General features: G+C 50.0%; 1 protein-coding gene across 1 annotated transcript; it reads left to right on the top strand.

Annotated features, from left to right (window-relative positions):
* Nucleotides 1-677: 677 nt before the first annotated feature.
* On the top strand, nucleotides 678-1,958 carry FAM181B (family with sequence similarity 181 member B). The gene has a single exon (XM_068556300.1). The coding sequence runs from the start codon at nucleotides 678-680 to the stop codon at nucleotides 1,956-1,958; it is 1,281 nt and encodes a 426-aa protein (XP_068412401.1).
* The last annotated feature ends 12,986 nt before the right edge of the window (nucleotides 1,959-14,944 follow it).

A 14,944-nucleotide genomic window follows, 5' to 3' on the forward strand; every position in this document is an offset into this window, starting at 1 on the left:
GTCAGCCTGGACTGGATATAGCTTTGGCCGACTCACTGAAACTCTCTAAGGCTCAGTTTCCTCATTTGTTAGATGGTGATAATAATACTGATACGTACTTTACAGGACTATTGTTCAATGGTTAAATGAGGAAATGCATGGACAGTGCCTGTCATAAGCAAGCTCCCCGTAGCTGATGGCTACTATTGTTACCAGAGCTGGGACTGAAACCCACGGGTCTGGACTCTTCCCTTCTCAGCCTCAGGGAGAGTGCCCAGCGCCAGGGCGTGGTTGTATCGGAGCTGGAGTCTGAGGACGGGCCATCCCACCCTCACGTCTTGCGGTTGGAGCTAGCCAAGAGAAACGCGCGGGGCGAAGGGAAACTAAGGGGTTAAGGCGATGAGCTTGAGAAAGCCCAGAAAACTAGAAAAGCGACCCCCTCACCCCCACCCCCGGCTTAGCCCAGCTAAGTAAGCCCCTCCCCTTCGCCACCGGGGCGGTCGCCGCGCGCTCCCTCCCTCCGCCCCTCGCTTACAAGACCTAATGAGCTCCCCCGGGAGGCCTAGCAGCGAGCCCGGCCCCAAGCGAGGAAGCTGCGCCGCGCGCACCGCGCCTGGGCGGGAGCCGGGCCTGGGCGGCGGGCGGGAAGCGGCCGGGGGCGCACGGGCGGCGCTGCGGGCCGCCCGGGAGCCGCGGCGATGGCAGTCCAGGCGGCGCTCCTCAGCACGCACCCCTTCGTCCCCTTCGGCTTCGGGGGCTCCCCTGACGGGCTGGGAGGCGCCTTCGGAGCCCTGGACAAGGGTTGCTGTTTCGAGGATGAGGAGACCGGGACACCGGCGGGCGCACTGCTGGCGGGCGCCGAGGGCGGGGACGTCCGCGAGGCCACCCGCGACCTGCTCAGCTTCATCGACTCGGCGTCCAGCAACATCAAGCTGGCGTTGGACAAGCCCGGCAAGTCGAAGCGGAAGGTGAACCACCGCAAGTACCTGCAGAAGCAGATCAAGCGCTGCAGCGGCCTCATGGGCGCCGCGCCCCCGGGCCCGCCCTCCCCGGGCGCCGCCGACACGCCCGCCAAGCGGCCGCTCGCCGCCGCCAGCGCCCAGACGGTCCCGGTCCAGGCCCACGGCAAGGCGGCCCCCCGGCGGGAGGCGTCGCAGGCCGCGGCGGCCGCCAGCCTGCAAAGCCGGAGCCTGGCCGCGCTCTTCGACTCGCTGCGCCACGTCCCCGGGGGCGCAGATCCTGCCGGGGCTGCGGAGGCGGCGCCCGCGGCCGGGCTCGTGGGAGCGGGCGCTGGGGGCTTGGGAGGGGACGCGGCCGGCCCCGCAGGGGGTCCGGCCGTCCCCGGCGCCAGGAAGGTCCCGCTGCGGGCCCGCAACCTGCCCCCGTCCTTCTTCACCGAGCCGTCCCGGGCGGGCGGCGTCGGGTGCGGCCCGTCGGGGCCCGGCGTGAGCTTGGGCGACCTGGAGAAGGGCGCCGAGGCCGCGGAGTTCTTCGAGCTGCTGGGGCCCGACTACGGCGCCGGCACCGAGGCGGGCGTCTTGCTCGCCGCGGAACCTCTCGATGTGTTCCTCACCGGAGCAGCCGTCCTAAGGGGACCCCCGGATTTGGAGCCCGGCCTCTTTGAGCCGCCACCCGCGATGGGGGGGAGCCTACTGTACCCCGAGCCCTGGAGCGCCCCGGGCGGCCTCACGACCAAGAAGTCACCCCTGGCTGCCCCCCGTGGTGGCTTGACCTTGAACGAGCCCTTGCGCCCCCTGTACCCAGCCGCCGCGGACTCTCCAGGCGGGGACGACGGGCCCGGCCTTTTGGCCTCTTTCACCCCCTTCTTCTCAGACTGCGCTCTGCCACCGCCGCCCCCGCCCCCGCAGGTGTCCTACGACTACAGCGCGGGCTACAGCCGCACGGCGTACGCCAGCCTTTGGAGACCGGACGGGATTTGGGAAGGGGCGCTCGGAGAGGAGGGGGCGCACCGGGACTGACTGCGCGGTACTCTTCTCCCCCAGTGGAGACTGCTGTGGAGGCGGCCGCCTCTGGGTCTCTTCCAAGCCTAGAGAACGATGGGCAAATGCACGTGGAGTTGAAACGGGATTTTAAAAATTCAGTTAATAAAAGAAACTTAAGAAAAAGAGCTGAAGAGAAGTTGGGGGTTGTTTTAATCACAGCCTCGTGTTTAAAAAAAAAAAAAAAAGCCGTTGGAAGGTTCTTACCGGATCAGACAAGCCAAGAAATCAAGACGGGATTTGGGGAATGGGGTGGGGATGGCGGAAGGGGCAGGAGATGGCTTCTGTAGCCACCTGTCCCTTCTCCAACTTTTCATCAAAAGGTCAGTGTATTTAGTGTGCTCCAAACAGTGCCCTGGGCCCTCCCCTCCCCTTAGAGTGCGGTATGAATTAAAGTCTGTATTGAAAAGAATGGAGCAGAGGTATGTTGTTATTGATTTGGGTGTTCTCTTAGAGGACGGTTTCCTGTGTGGTCTCTCTGCCTTGTTAGGTGAGAGTGTTATTGAGGACGTGAGGCCAGTGGGCACTGCCGACCTCCCCTGTGGTGGTCCCGGGTATGCGTCTCTGTCACTTTTCCTCCTAGGTTTCTTCAGGCTCCCTTCTTTCTTCTATCTCTTTAACTTTCCCAATTTTATCAGTGCCCTTGTTCACTTTTCTTTCTCTGGCCTCTCATTGCTCTCTTTTTTCCTGTGGGCTTTTCTTGCAAATTTCTGATGTAGGAGGCTTAAATTTAGCAAACCTGGGGTCCATTTCTCTCCTTTTCCCATTCTTCAACCACTTTGGGAGGGGGAGACTGGGCAAGTTATAACATCTTTGCATCGAAGTTTCTTTATCTGAGAGGGTGGGGATGACGATATTCCTCCACTTTTCACTTCTTCACAGCTTGTTGGGTAGCTCAGAGGGAAAATACATAACATGCCTTGAGCACCCCACCCCCAGGCCAGTGCTTGATTGGTTCTGCAGGTATATATACTTTACATACCTATATAAATGTTTTCTACACATGGAAGCCATTAGGACTGTAAGTCCCATGCTCTTTGTTGGTCCATCTATTTGCCTGGTGATTGCCCTTTCCCTTACAAGCTGTACACTCTCTCTACCCTCTGTCATCCTGTTCCACTCTGCACCACCACCCCCCCCCCCCCCCCGCCACGTTGGTTTCTGCCTCCCTGTGCTTCCTCACACCCTTATACCCACATTCTCTCCATGAAAGGGAATAGTGAAGGTGTGAAGTTTCCCAAAGAGACTCTTCCCTGGATAGCAGGTTTGATGAATGGAATCTGAAGGGGCCCTGGAGTCTGATCCGTTCATCAGAGGGAGATTGGGGAAAAATCAGAAATGTTTTAACCAGCCATGAAGTGGCAGAGAGGACTCATGGCATATCAGGATCATTGAAGGGCAGAGGAGGAAAGACTGGGTGGGAAGTGAGCCGCTGGAAAGAAAAAAGTGAGCCCTTCAGTTCTGCAGCCTTGCTGGTGAAAATGTCCGGAGAGACCAACACCCAGACAATACGAGATGTTGCCTACTGGTTATGTGGCAGAGGAGAGAGAGCTGCCTCTGTTCAGGCAGCCAAGGTAGATTGTAAGAGTATCCACATGTGAGAAAGTTGAAACCCAGTGTTATGCAAAAGATTTTAAAATCTAGATCAGTGTTTGCCCAAATCAAAAATACAGCGATCTTTTCAGAAAAGAATTTGGGAAAAAAAACAAGATACTGAGCCATGACAGACAGCTTTCAATGCTATCCCTAAGTCACTTTCTTCTGAATAAAACCTGTCTTAAGAAAGCACCACAAGAAATACAGCAGAGAGTCCTGTTAACTATGAAAAGAACGTTTGCAAGTTTAGAAACTTGGTGTCTATTAAATTGCAAGGTGGTGACAAATGATTAATTCCACTGTGCTATCAGAATATTATTCAGCAATTATTTAATTTATTGAAATGACTTTATGCTGTTATGATCCCCATTTGAAAAGTGAGGCTCAGACAGGTTAAATAACTTGCCAAAAGCAAGTAGTGGGTCCAAGATCCAGATCTGTAAGTGTCCTGTCACCGAGACCTGTCAGTTACTTTGCTTCTGCCGTGCTTTGTTAGTGTGTACGGTTTCCAGTCCCCTGCATTATGCTACTAGCAGGGATTCAACGTCACCACCATTGACATCTTGGGCAGGTTAATTCTTTGCTGTGGGGACTGCCCTGTGCATAGTAGGATGTTTAGCAGCATCCCTGGCCTCTACCCACTAGATGCCAATAGCACTCCCCTACTTGTGACAATCAAAAATATCTCCATTACCACAAATCCCCTGGAGGGCAAAATTGCTACCAGTTGAAAACCACTATGCTAGACAAATATATAAGCAGCATCTATGGGGTGCCTGGCACTTTCACGTACATGACCTCATTTAATACTTACAAAGGTTTGTGCTTAGGTATTGTTATTATCCTCACTGTTACAAGTGAAAAGTAAGAAGGGCAAAGGGAGGGGCTAAATCAATCAGCGTAGCTACATCTCATCTCTGCTAATTTACCAGCCATGGACTAGCTAACTGTATTGAAACGAAGTCTTCCCCTTGGCTAAATTGGATAACTATCCCAAAGGGTTATCATGAGGATTTGGCATAGGGTATGTATAAATGCCCACCACCAGAGAAAGAGAGTTCTTAGTACCAGGCAGCCAAGTCTTGGCATTATGTCAAGGTTCCAACCATCCAGGATGCCAAGAATGTATGCTTGGCCCCTATGTAGCCTCCAAATTGCCCCATCTCTGATTCCTCTTCTCCCCATGTTGCTTTCCAGTCTGAGCTCATGTATGCCTGACTGTGCCACCTACCACAGTACAGTAAGGAGTGCCCATTAATAATAGTCCTGCCAAAGGCTGAGTATATTTTTTGCTTCCTCTCATGTTTCATTTTCTCCTGAAGCCTGTTAGAAAGTATTTTTGTCTCCTGTCTAGCCACGTACTTGCCCATAGACAAGTCTTTTTAAGTGCAATGGTAGATATTTTTCAAGACTGGAAATACGTTATAAGATGCTTGTAGTTGTATGACTTTGGACAGGCTGGGGATCTTAGCCTAGCTGGTGATAATAATTACGTTATATGCTGCGTATTCAGGATTCCCCATCTCAGCTGGGCATTCCTGGGTGCTTGGAATGTGTTTTACTGTTTTCTGACATCTCCAAGCCTTTGCTCATCTCCGTTTAAGCCTCAACCCCACCCCTCTCCTCACTCCGCATCCTGACAAGATGGAAAGCATCTGTTGTAATCCCCCTCCATTTCCCATTCCCACTTTCACACATCGGATTTTCTCTCAGGCAGGTGGGACCTTCTCCTACCCTCGGGACTCAGCATCCTGCCTCTTCTACTTCATGAGGACAAGGTGCTGCTGCAGCAATTATCCTTAGTCTCCTATATCTCCAGCCTCATCCTCACTTTTTCCTTTCATTATAGAAATAAGCCTTCAGCATGGTTTAAAAAATAAGAAAGAGGGGGAATAAAGAGGTGAAAAATTCTCTCAACCCTGTTTCCTTCTCTAGATATTACTCTATCTTCTTCTCTTTAGAGTTGTCTCTCAGAAAAAGAATCTACTTTTTTGCCTCCATCTCACCTGCTATTTAAACCTGAACTATTTTGAGTCCTAAGGTGACCAAACATCCCAGCATGCATAGGACTGTCCCAGACAGAGTTATTTTGCCTGGAGCAGTGTGTTTGGTGGCAGGCATAGAGGATATTGTGACATGCTTTCGATCATTCGTTCCACCCATAGATCGTGACCAGAATTTTCCTCTGTGAGATTAACAATAACTAGAAGCCCTGTTCTCAGTGAATCTAAAATTGAGTTGGACAGTTCAGACTATAGGTACAAGAGATGTTTAGTGCCAATATGAGAGTGAAGAAGCAATACAGGAAAATAATCTGAGGGATGTCACAAAGTACTCGATAGTTTAATTCCTAAATGAATAGTATAGGCAGGTTTTTTTTTTTTTTTTTTTTGCTTACAAAATGTGATGTTACTAGAAACATATTCCAGGTTGAGAAACACCATATTTATGTTTTCATAGAATGTGATGGCAGGGATGGAGAGGGGAGAGAGAGAGAGAGAGAGAGAGAGAGAGAGAGAGAGAGAGAGAAAGGAGGGAGAATATGTGGCTAGATTCCTGGCAATGGACTCAAGATCCACTTATTACCTAGAATAAATGTTATGGGTTGGATTGTGTTCCCTCAAAAAGTTATGTTGAAGTCCTAACTCCCAGGCCCTCAGAATGTGACCTTATTCGGAAATAGGGTCTTACCTAATCAGAGGTTATCAAGTTAAAATGAGGTCACTAGGGTGGGAGCTATTCCAATATGACTGGTGTCCTTATAAAAAGGAGAAATTTGGACACAGAGACAGACGCAAAGAGAGAAGACAATGTGAAGATACGAAGGGAGAAGACAGCCATGTGACTGGCGTGATGCATCTACAAGCTAAGGAGTGCCAAGGATTGCCCACAAACACCAGAATCTAGAAGAGGCAAGGAAGCATCTCTCTCTAGCACCTTCATAGAGACCCTACCGACCCCTTGATTTCAGACTGCTAGGCTCCAGAACTGTGAGACAATACATTTCTATTGTTTTAAGCCAATTAGTGGCACTTTGTTATAGCAGTCCTAGGAAACTAATAAAGTAATGAACACTATGACAAGCAAAATTAAATCCTATTTATTGGGCCACACAAAGTTTTTTTTTTGCATGCTTAAACAAGACTTATGTAACTATGCCATATTTTATTTCATTTCACTTCATTTCATTTTAGGAAATACTAGGAAAGGGACTCTGAACAGATATAACACAACCTCTAGAAGCTGTCCACAATTTGAGGCATAGACTGTCAGCAGCCAAGAATGCTAGGGAACAGACTGACCAGCTCAGTTCATGCCCAGGCTTGGTCAGAATGGGGTGCATCTGGCAGAGACTGCTGACTTGTTACGCACTCTGAGGCTCTTGTTGAACCTCATCACATCCAGTGTCACTTGGCTGCAAATCCTCAGCCTCTGGGCCAGGAAGAACCTACCCTGACAGTGCAAGGGGGTCTGCTCCTCACCAAGAAGTGGGTCTACTGGACAAGCATCTGTGTGCTCAAGTTGGTGCAGCCTTTCCCCTGTCTTCCTTGGTGTGTGCTTGATCGGTATGGCACTGCTTTTGCCCTGTCTCCCACTCATGTTCGGCTGTGTCTGGAGCTCTACTGGGACATCCAGTTCACTTCGCAGGGGCCTGGCCCTTTGTTTTCACTAGACTTGAGGCTTGTGAACGCAGGCATTGTGTGTGTCCTGTTCATTGTTGTACTTCCAGGGACTATCTGTGTCTGACGTACAGGGACTCAAACACTTATCAAGTGAACAAATTGCCAGTCCTCCTTGCTATTGGCAAGACTCTGTCCTTCCTTGCTACCAAATTCTCTGCCAGCTCCAGCCACTACTTCAAGATGCCTTCGAAGATGGCTTGGAACTGAAATGCTGCCTCTCACGTAACTGCCGTTCCTGGATTCTAACAGCTCTGAATGTCTCACCTGCCCCTCTCATCCTCTCTTCTCCTCAACGCGTTTCCAAGTCCAAGTCCCACTTGCCTCTGGGACCTTGTGACTAAGCTGCTTTCCTAGACCCTGATCCTAATCAGTATCTCTAGCCCTGTTCCACTTTCTTTGTAATATTTACCCCACGAAAGACCCTCACTTTTCATTTCCCAAAAGGAGAAGTTTTTGTTAAAGTCAGAAATTAGTAGAATTTTTAAAAACACGTGAAATTAACTATATAAGTCATGATTCTATGTGTTTGGCAGCAGTGTAAAAATAACTATTTTTTTCAAGGTAGAAAATAGTAGTAAAGAAATATCAGTCAGGAGGAGGGATGTCAGCGAGATGACGGAAGAGATGGTCCCAGCTTGTCTCCTTCACAGAAAGACCAACTAGCAACTGTGCACAACAAGACACCTCTGAAGATTCCAGAACCCAGGAGTGGGGTTGAAGCATACCCTTGGATCACAGAAACCAGGAAACACTGCATTAGAAGGGTAAGGGCAGGACTTCCCTTTGACTGCATTGCCCCTCCCCCAGGCTGGCCTGGCTCTGTACCTAGAAGGTCCCCCAGGGCCTACAGCTTCTCCTGTGGGAAAAAGAGAGTTCAAGTGGACATCCAGCTTCCCCAGCATTCCAGGATGCTTCCCAGGAGGCCCACTGCAGTCTTGCCTTACAGGAATCACTGGGGGAATCAGTAGGGTTAGACCAGCAGGGATCAGCTAGAGACGGAGAAGGGGATGAGGCTCATAGTAAGCAGCATGTGGGTCTTGGCCGACTGTGTTCCTGCTGGTGGTGGCACCTGAGCAGAGAGCCCAGCTGGGGGCCATGCCTATCCACAGAGCTGAGGTAGCGGCCCTGTCTGGCCAGGGAGCTCTTTGGGCAGTTCTGTCCAGTTTGGGTCCACAGCCAATGGGCTGTCCAGCTGTAGATCTCATTCTATGGTCCCACCTGGACAGGGTGCCAAGCCCTCAGCCCGGCCTGGTTGCTGAGCACAGCCTCCAGCCCTGCCTGACAAGAGGGCACGAGGAGAGAATCCTGAGCAGCCTCTGAGCCCAGTTTACTGCCCTGATTGGGCAGGGAGCCAAGCCAGCAGCCCTACATAGCATCAGAGCACAGACTGTGGCCTCACCCAACCAGAGAGGCTGGGCACTAATCCTGCCCAGTCTCAGAGCCTAAGGCCCAGGTTGATTATTGAGCATAGCTGGTGGCCCAACCCAGTCAGGGAGCCAGGCCAACAGCAGAGCACAGCCAGCGGCCTGTCCAACTGTGGATGACAGCCTGTGGCCCTACCAAACTATGGGACACAGCCTGTGGCCCTGTCTGATCATACAGTCAAGCCAGCTGCATTTTATGAGGCTAGCATCTCCCTGATACCCTTCGACTGAAAAACAATGTACAACCTAAAAGTTGAGAGTTTTGTTTTATTCAGCAGGCAAAACTGAGGACTTAAGCCCGGGACACAGCATCTCAGAGACTGCTTCCAAAGAGGTAAGGGAGGAGTCGGGATATGTGGGAGTTTTTGCCACAAAGACCAGGTAGTTGGAACATCAAAAGATTACTGTTAACTGAAGAAAATCAGACATCTCAAGTTAAGGAATTTAGCGCTTTTCTATGTGTGGGAAGATGCAAGGGTCTGGGCTCACTGAAATCATTCCTTTGATATGCATGTCAGCTATCTGGGGCCAGTATCCCGTGCTTTCTCACCCTGAATCTCCTCAGGGTGCGTAGTTGGGGGTGAGGGTTTGGCTATGGGCAGCCTATTTGTCTCCACCCTGAGTTCCCTCAGGGCTCACTGTCTGGGTGGCTGTAGTGGCTTTATGGCTGCAACATCCTTTTTTTTACTGATATGGCAGGCAACAATTTTTTCATTGACATACCAAAGCCAGATAACAACACTCTAAGAAAATTAAAGGCCATATCCCTGAGGAATATTGAAGCAAAATCCTCAACAAAATATTAGCAAATCAAATTCAACGGTACATTAAAAGGATCACACATTATGATTAAATGCAATTTTTCCCATCAATCAGTTCATGCCTGACCAGGAGAATCCCTAGTATCTACCTTCACAGAAGACAAGAACACAATAACAGCATGCAGTAAGCAGGGACTCGGAGCAGGAGTGGTCTAACTTGCATGAACAAAACCACAATTTGGGGACAACTACAGCTAGGTTTCTTTATGTTTAATTAATTGCTCAACCACCTACTGCCTTATTTGCATGAATTCTTAGTATCTCTCTGCTAGAGTCTTCCCCTCACCCCAGAGCATGCCAGAACCTGGAGGCTTACATGGTCCAATAGACATATAGTCCAAAAAGGGGATTCAGACTGGCTTTGCCATTCAAGTGAGTCTAGAACTGGGGTCTATAAATCTGCTACTGTCATTGCTTGTCATGCAGCTCGGTTTCACAGAGTTGTACAGATCATATACACTGTGGAGCTTACACATCCAAGGAGATGCGTGGAAACTAAAATCCAGCCCGTGATTACTCTTGGGCCACTAAACTGGCACCCAAGGAAGGGGATGCCTTCTTCTTTTTAAATTTGTACAAAGACGCTAAATAGGTAGCTCAGACCCTGGGTGTCACCACTGAAAACTGGTCTTACTCAGAAGAACAGACCTGTTGGTGCAGCTGAACCCATTTGCTGCAAAAGTCCCATGTGCATTGTGGGAAGACAATCTCCTCCCAGGAGCACCAGGTCAGGACTAGTCTGGAACCGCTACCTAAGGGACCAGCACCACCAACACTCTCCTTCTCTCTTTCTAGGATCTACTTGGGTCATCAGCTTTTCCTTTTAAACCCTTTCCCTGAACTATGGGTGTTATGGATTGAATGTGTGTGTCCCCCCCCCAAATCCGTATGTTGAAACCTTAATCTCCAATGTCGTGGTATTTGGAGTTGGGGCCTTTGGGAGTTAATTAGGTCATGAGGATGGCGCTTTTATGAATGGAATTAGTGCCCTTAAAAGAAGAGGCAAGAAAGCTAGCTCACTCTCTTCCTCTTCCTCTACTGTGAGGACACAGAGAGAAGCAGGGGCCTTACCAAGAACCCCACCATGCTAGCACCCTGATCTCAAACTTTCCGCCTCTGGAACTAGGAGAAATAAATGTCTATGGTTTCAGCCACCCATTCTATGGTAACTGTTATAGCCGCCTGAGCTGACTAAGGCAATGGGGCCCCTCATTTTTAAGGGAGGCTTCCTCAGGGTTCACAGTTGATTTCCTGTTCCAACCTATTCTTTTTTTTTTTTTTTTTTTTAATTTTATTTATTTTTGGCTGCGTTGGGTCTTCGTTGCTGTGCATGGGCTTTCTCTAGTTGTGGCGAGCGGGGCCTACTCTTCGTTGCGGTGTGTGGGCTTCTCATTGCGGTGGCTTCTCTTGTTGCAGAGCATGGGCTCTAGGCACGTGGGCTTCAGTAGTTGTGGCATGCGGGCTCAGTAGTTGTGGCTTGAGGGCTCTGGAGCGCAGGCTCAGTAGTTGTGGCACACGGGCTTATTTGCTCCGCAGCATGTGGGATCTTCCCGGACCAGGGCTCGAACCCATGTCCCCTGCGTTGGCAGGCAGATTCTTAACGACTGCACCACCAGGGAAGTTCCCCAGCCTATTCTAATCTAGCTGGCAACTCCTACCTTCTGGTAGGGGCCACTGTGGGTGGGTCCTGGCTACATTTCTTAGGTGGTCTGAATGTTGAGGGGCATCTTTGGAGCCAGGCAGTCAGACAGAACTGAATGTTAATTCCTGCATTGCTCTCTTAGCTGTGTGCCCTTGGGCAGAATAGTAAACCAGAGCCTCAGCTTTCTCTTCTGTCAAATGGCAATAATGATATCACATAGGGTTGTGGCTCCATTAGGTGATGTATACAGAGACCCAGGCATTATATAAAGACCCTTTTAAACCTGTCACTCTTATTGTAACTACTATTGCCCAGAGAGGCCTCAGTAAAGAGCAGGAAAAGTGCCTCAGACTTTGTGGTCGTTTCTCTTCCCTGCATCCAGTGAGGAAGGGCTCTGGATGCCCCGAGATTTTCATCTCAGGATTTAAAAGGTCACTGGAAGCTCTGGCACTGAAAACACCCGATCCCTCCACAATGACTCGGAATCCGTGACTAATGGGCCCCTTCACATGAGCTGGTTCCTAAAGAAGCGATGGCGGCGGAGGGAGCCTTTACCCCAGAAGACAAAACAAAACCGGCACAAAGGACTCGCAGCGGCGGCGGGCGGGAGTGGTGCATCCTGCCCACGCTCTGCGCTCTGGTCCTTCTCCCGGCCGGGCCTCCCTCCGAGGGCTCGATGGCGGGTGGTCAGCTTTGTGCCCGGGGAGGTGCAGGACGCCCGGGTCCTGGGTGCGGAGTGCTGCTCAGAATCCGATCTCTCAATCAGTTCTGCCCGTGACAACAGGATTTCATTGTGTGGCAGGGGACCAAAGTGCCCAGAGAACCCCGGACACGTTTGAACAGTAGCCCAGCACTCGGGCGGAATCTGAATCACCTTGGCAAAGGCCCGGGTCATGGGTGGCTGCCAGAGCAGCCGCTCTTACCCACCCCCCCCCCCCCAACCGGTGGCATGAGGAAACAGGAAGCCTGCAGTCTGACCTTAATTACTGTCCTCTCTCTGAGCGGAAGTAGGGGTGGGGAGCTTACCTTAGCTCCTATGTGCCACTGCACACCAACGGCCAAGAGCAAGCTGGGACACACTGGAGACTTGAGTAACAATCACAGCTACACCAGCTGCGCCTGGACCTGCAATGGGCACAGACCCAGGCAGACCTGTGCTGAATTCTGTTCCGGCCTTTTCCTAGTGATGCCATTGGTTGTTACAGAACCTTTCTGAGTGTTGGTTTTCTCATCTGGAGAGTGCAAATAAAAACATTCCCTGCTGTTCAGGGCAGGTCTGACCATAAGAAATCATGTATATAGCTATTGGCAAAGGGTCAGGAACACAGCAGACTCCCAGGCAACAGTCGGTATCCTTGTTTCTTACTGGGATGCAACCAACTCTGCTATTTACAAGCACTGGGTAAGTCATGTCACTTGACCATTTTTGAGTATCATCTATAAAACGAGGACACTGGTGTCTCCACATGTTGGTTGTGAGATGAACTGAAATGTAAACAGCCTGTCTGCCACAGTGTCTGCAGCGTTCAAGGCGTTTAGTAATTATTAGCGGAATCTGAAAATCATGGGGTCAGAGAATACGATCCCCTCCTTAGCTGTGGATTTATTTCCATTTCACCTGGAGTCTGAGGAAGATCAAAGTCCTGTTGGCTCCTTAATGGTTCCCAACTCTAAGCTCATGCTTATAGCTGACTTCTAGGTCAGTTTGATATCATTTCTTCTGCATGATACTTGTCAATTCCTTTTGGCTAAGGGAAAAGTTTCAAACATAACAGCAAATCATGGCGAGCAGAATGGTCCTCAGTCCTGGCTGATCTTCAGAATCACCTGCGGTGAGACAAGGGCTTGAAAAACAGCCCCAGCTCCACCAACTCTCCCTGAAGTGGCTGGTCCAGCTGGGCCAGGCTTGGAGCCCACTTTGAAGACCACTGTTCTGTGCCACGTGCTTCTCATAGGGTGCTGAGGACTGGCTGCTTCTTCTATTGCCTGCTTGCTCCTTAGCCTCTGTCAATACCTTTTTTGTTTTTCTATTTTCTTTATTCACATAGTTGACAAAATGTACAACTAGAGCATGTACAAGTTAGGGCTAATCTTGACACTGGACAAAGTTATAGGGTCATGTTTGATGGGAGAGAGGAAATAGTTCTTTTCTAAACATTTAAAAAGAATTTAAATATTTATACTCTATGTGGCAGCAAGCAGATAAAATTGGCCTTTGGGCCAATTGAAGTGTTTGGTGTTAAGTTTATAAAACCTATTTTTTTTTTTTTTTTTTTTGCTGTGTTGGGTCTTCGTTTCTGTGCGAGGGCTTCCTCTAGTTGCGGCAAGCGGGGGCCACTCTTCATCGCGGTGCGCGGGCCTCTCACTATCGCGGCCTCTCTTGTTGCGGAGCACAGGCTCCAGACGCACAGGCTCAGTAGTTGTGGCTCACGGGCCCAGTTGCTCCGCGGCATGTGGGATCTTCCCAGACCAGGGCTCGAACCCGTGTCCCCTGCATTAGCAGGCAGATTCTCAACCACTGCGCCACCAGGGAAGCCCTATAAAACCTATTTTAAGAGGAAATCTGGAAATGTGGATTATAGCCTTAGCCCTGTCAAAATGGGCAGGTTCCTAAACTTCCCTGAATCTCAGTATTTTCCTCTGTGAGATGAATATAGTGAAGACACCACTTGTCCTGTTTACTTCATTATGCCATAGTGAGGAGAGAGGGAATTAAAGAATGGGCAGTGTTTTGTAAAATGCAGAGCACAGAACAATGGAAAGAATCACAAGTTCTGCATCTGCCTCTAACTTGCCTTGTGACCTCGGGCAAGTTAATTTTCATTTTAGTCCCTCGGTTTCCCCACCTGCAAAGTGGGACCAACAATGCCTAATGTCCGCCTCAGTGGGATGTCATGGGGACAAAATAGAGGGTGTTTGTGAAAGCACTTGGAAAAGCCGGAAACCTGTCTTAAATGGCTGTATTGTTAGAGTCTCCACTTCACGAGGATGAAATGAAGTTAGTGTGGGGCGATGTCCCACTGAGCATCCGGGGCAGAGCTGGGGATCTAACCAGGCCTGGTGGGCTCAGTGTCTCTGCCTCCGGTGGACATTCCCAGTGCCCTTCGTAACTGCGCTGCCTTCTCTTTTCTCTCAGTTGCTAATCTTTTGGAGGTGCAGGCAGGCCCAGACCCATTCTTTGGGTGAGGCCAGGAAGAATAGGGCCATTTACATCTCTGTTCAGGTACTGGAAAATCCTTTTATCCTGCATCGCTGAAAAGCATCTGAGATAAAAACTTGGGGAATCCAAAGGCCTAAAGAGCCACCTAGTGATGACACATTCAAAGGACTCTATCTTTCGTCAGTAGCTTCATTGGCACAGAGGTAATAGGGATGCATTTGTTTTCTTCCTCTCTGAAACTTGTGCCTACCCTGGCAACCACCGAACGGAGACTGATGTAACTGTGCCTCTTCTCTGCTTGTAAACTGGATTGCCGAGTGACGCTGAATGAAAGCTGGGAATTCCTGCAGACCTGAACTGCTACAAAGCACAGTTTCCACTCTCAGCTCCCAATTTGTAGTTAGATGCGTGCATGTGACTGAGTTTTAGGTGATGGAATGTGAGTGAAAGTGATGTGCTTCACTTGTAGGTTGGCCCCCTAAAACTTCCCTTGTGTGATCCTCCATGCTTTTTCTCCTTTGTGGTTTGATGCAGATGGGCATGGCAGTCTTGGAATTCATGCGCTGAAGGTGGAGCCACAAGATGAAAGGAATCTAGATCTCCAAGTCATTATTTAGAGGACAGCTGCCAGTCAATGAA

The sequence above is a fragment of the Eschrichtius robustus genome, chromosome 11, assembly GCF_028021215.1.
Source record: "Eschrichtius robustus isolate mEscRob2 chromosome 11, mEscRob2.pri, whole genome shotgun sequence".
In the NCBI taxonomy this organism is placed as follows: Eukaryota; Metazoa; Chordata; class Mammalia; order Artiodactyla; family Eschrichtiidae; genus Eschrichtius; species Eschrichtius robustus.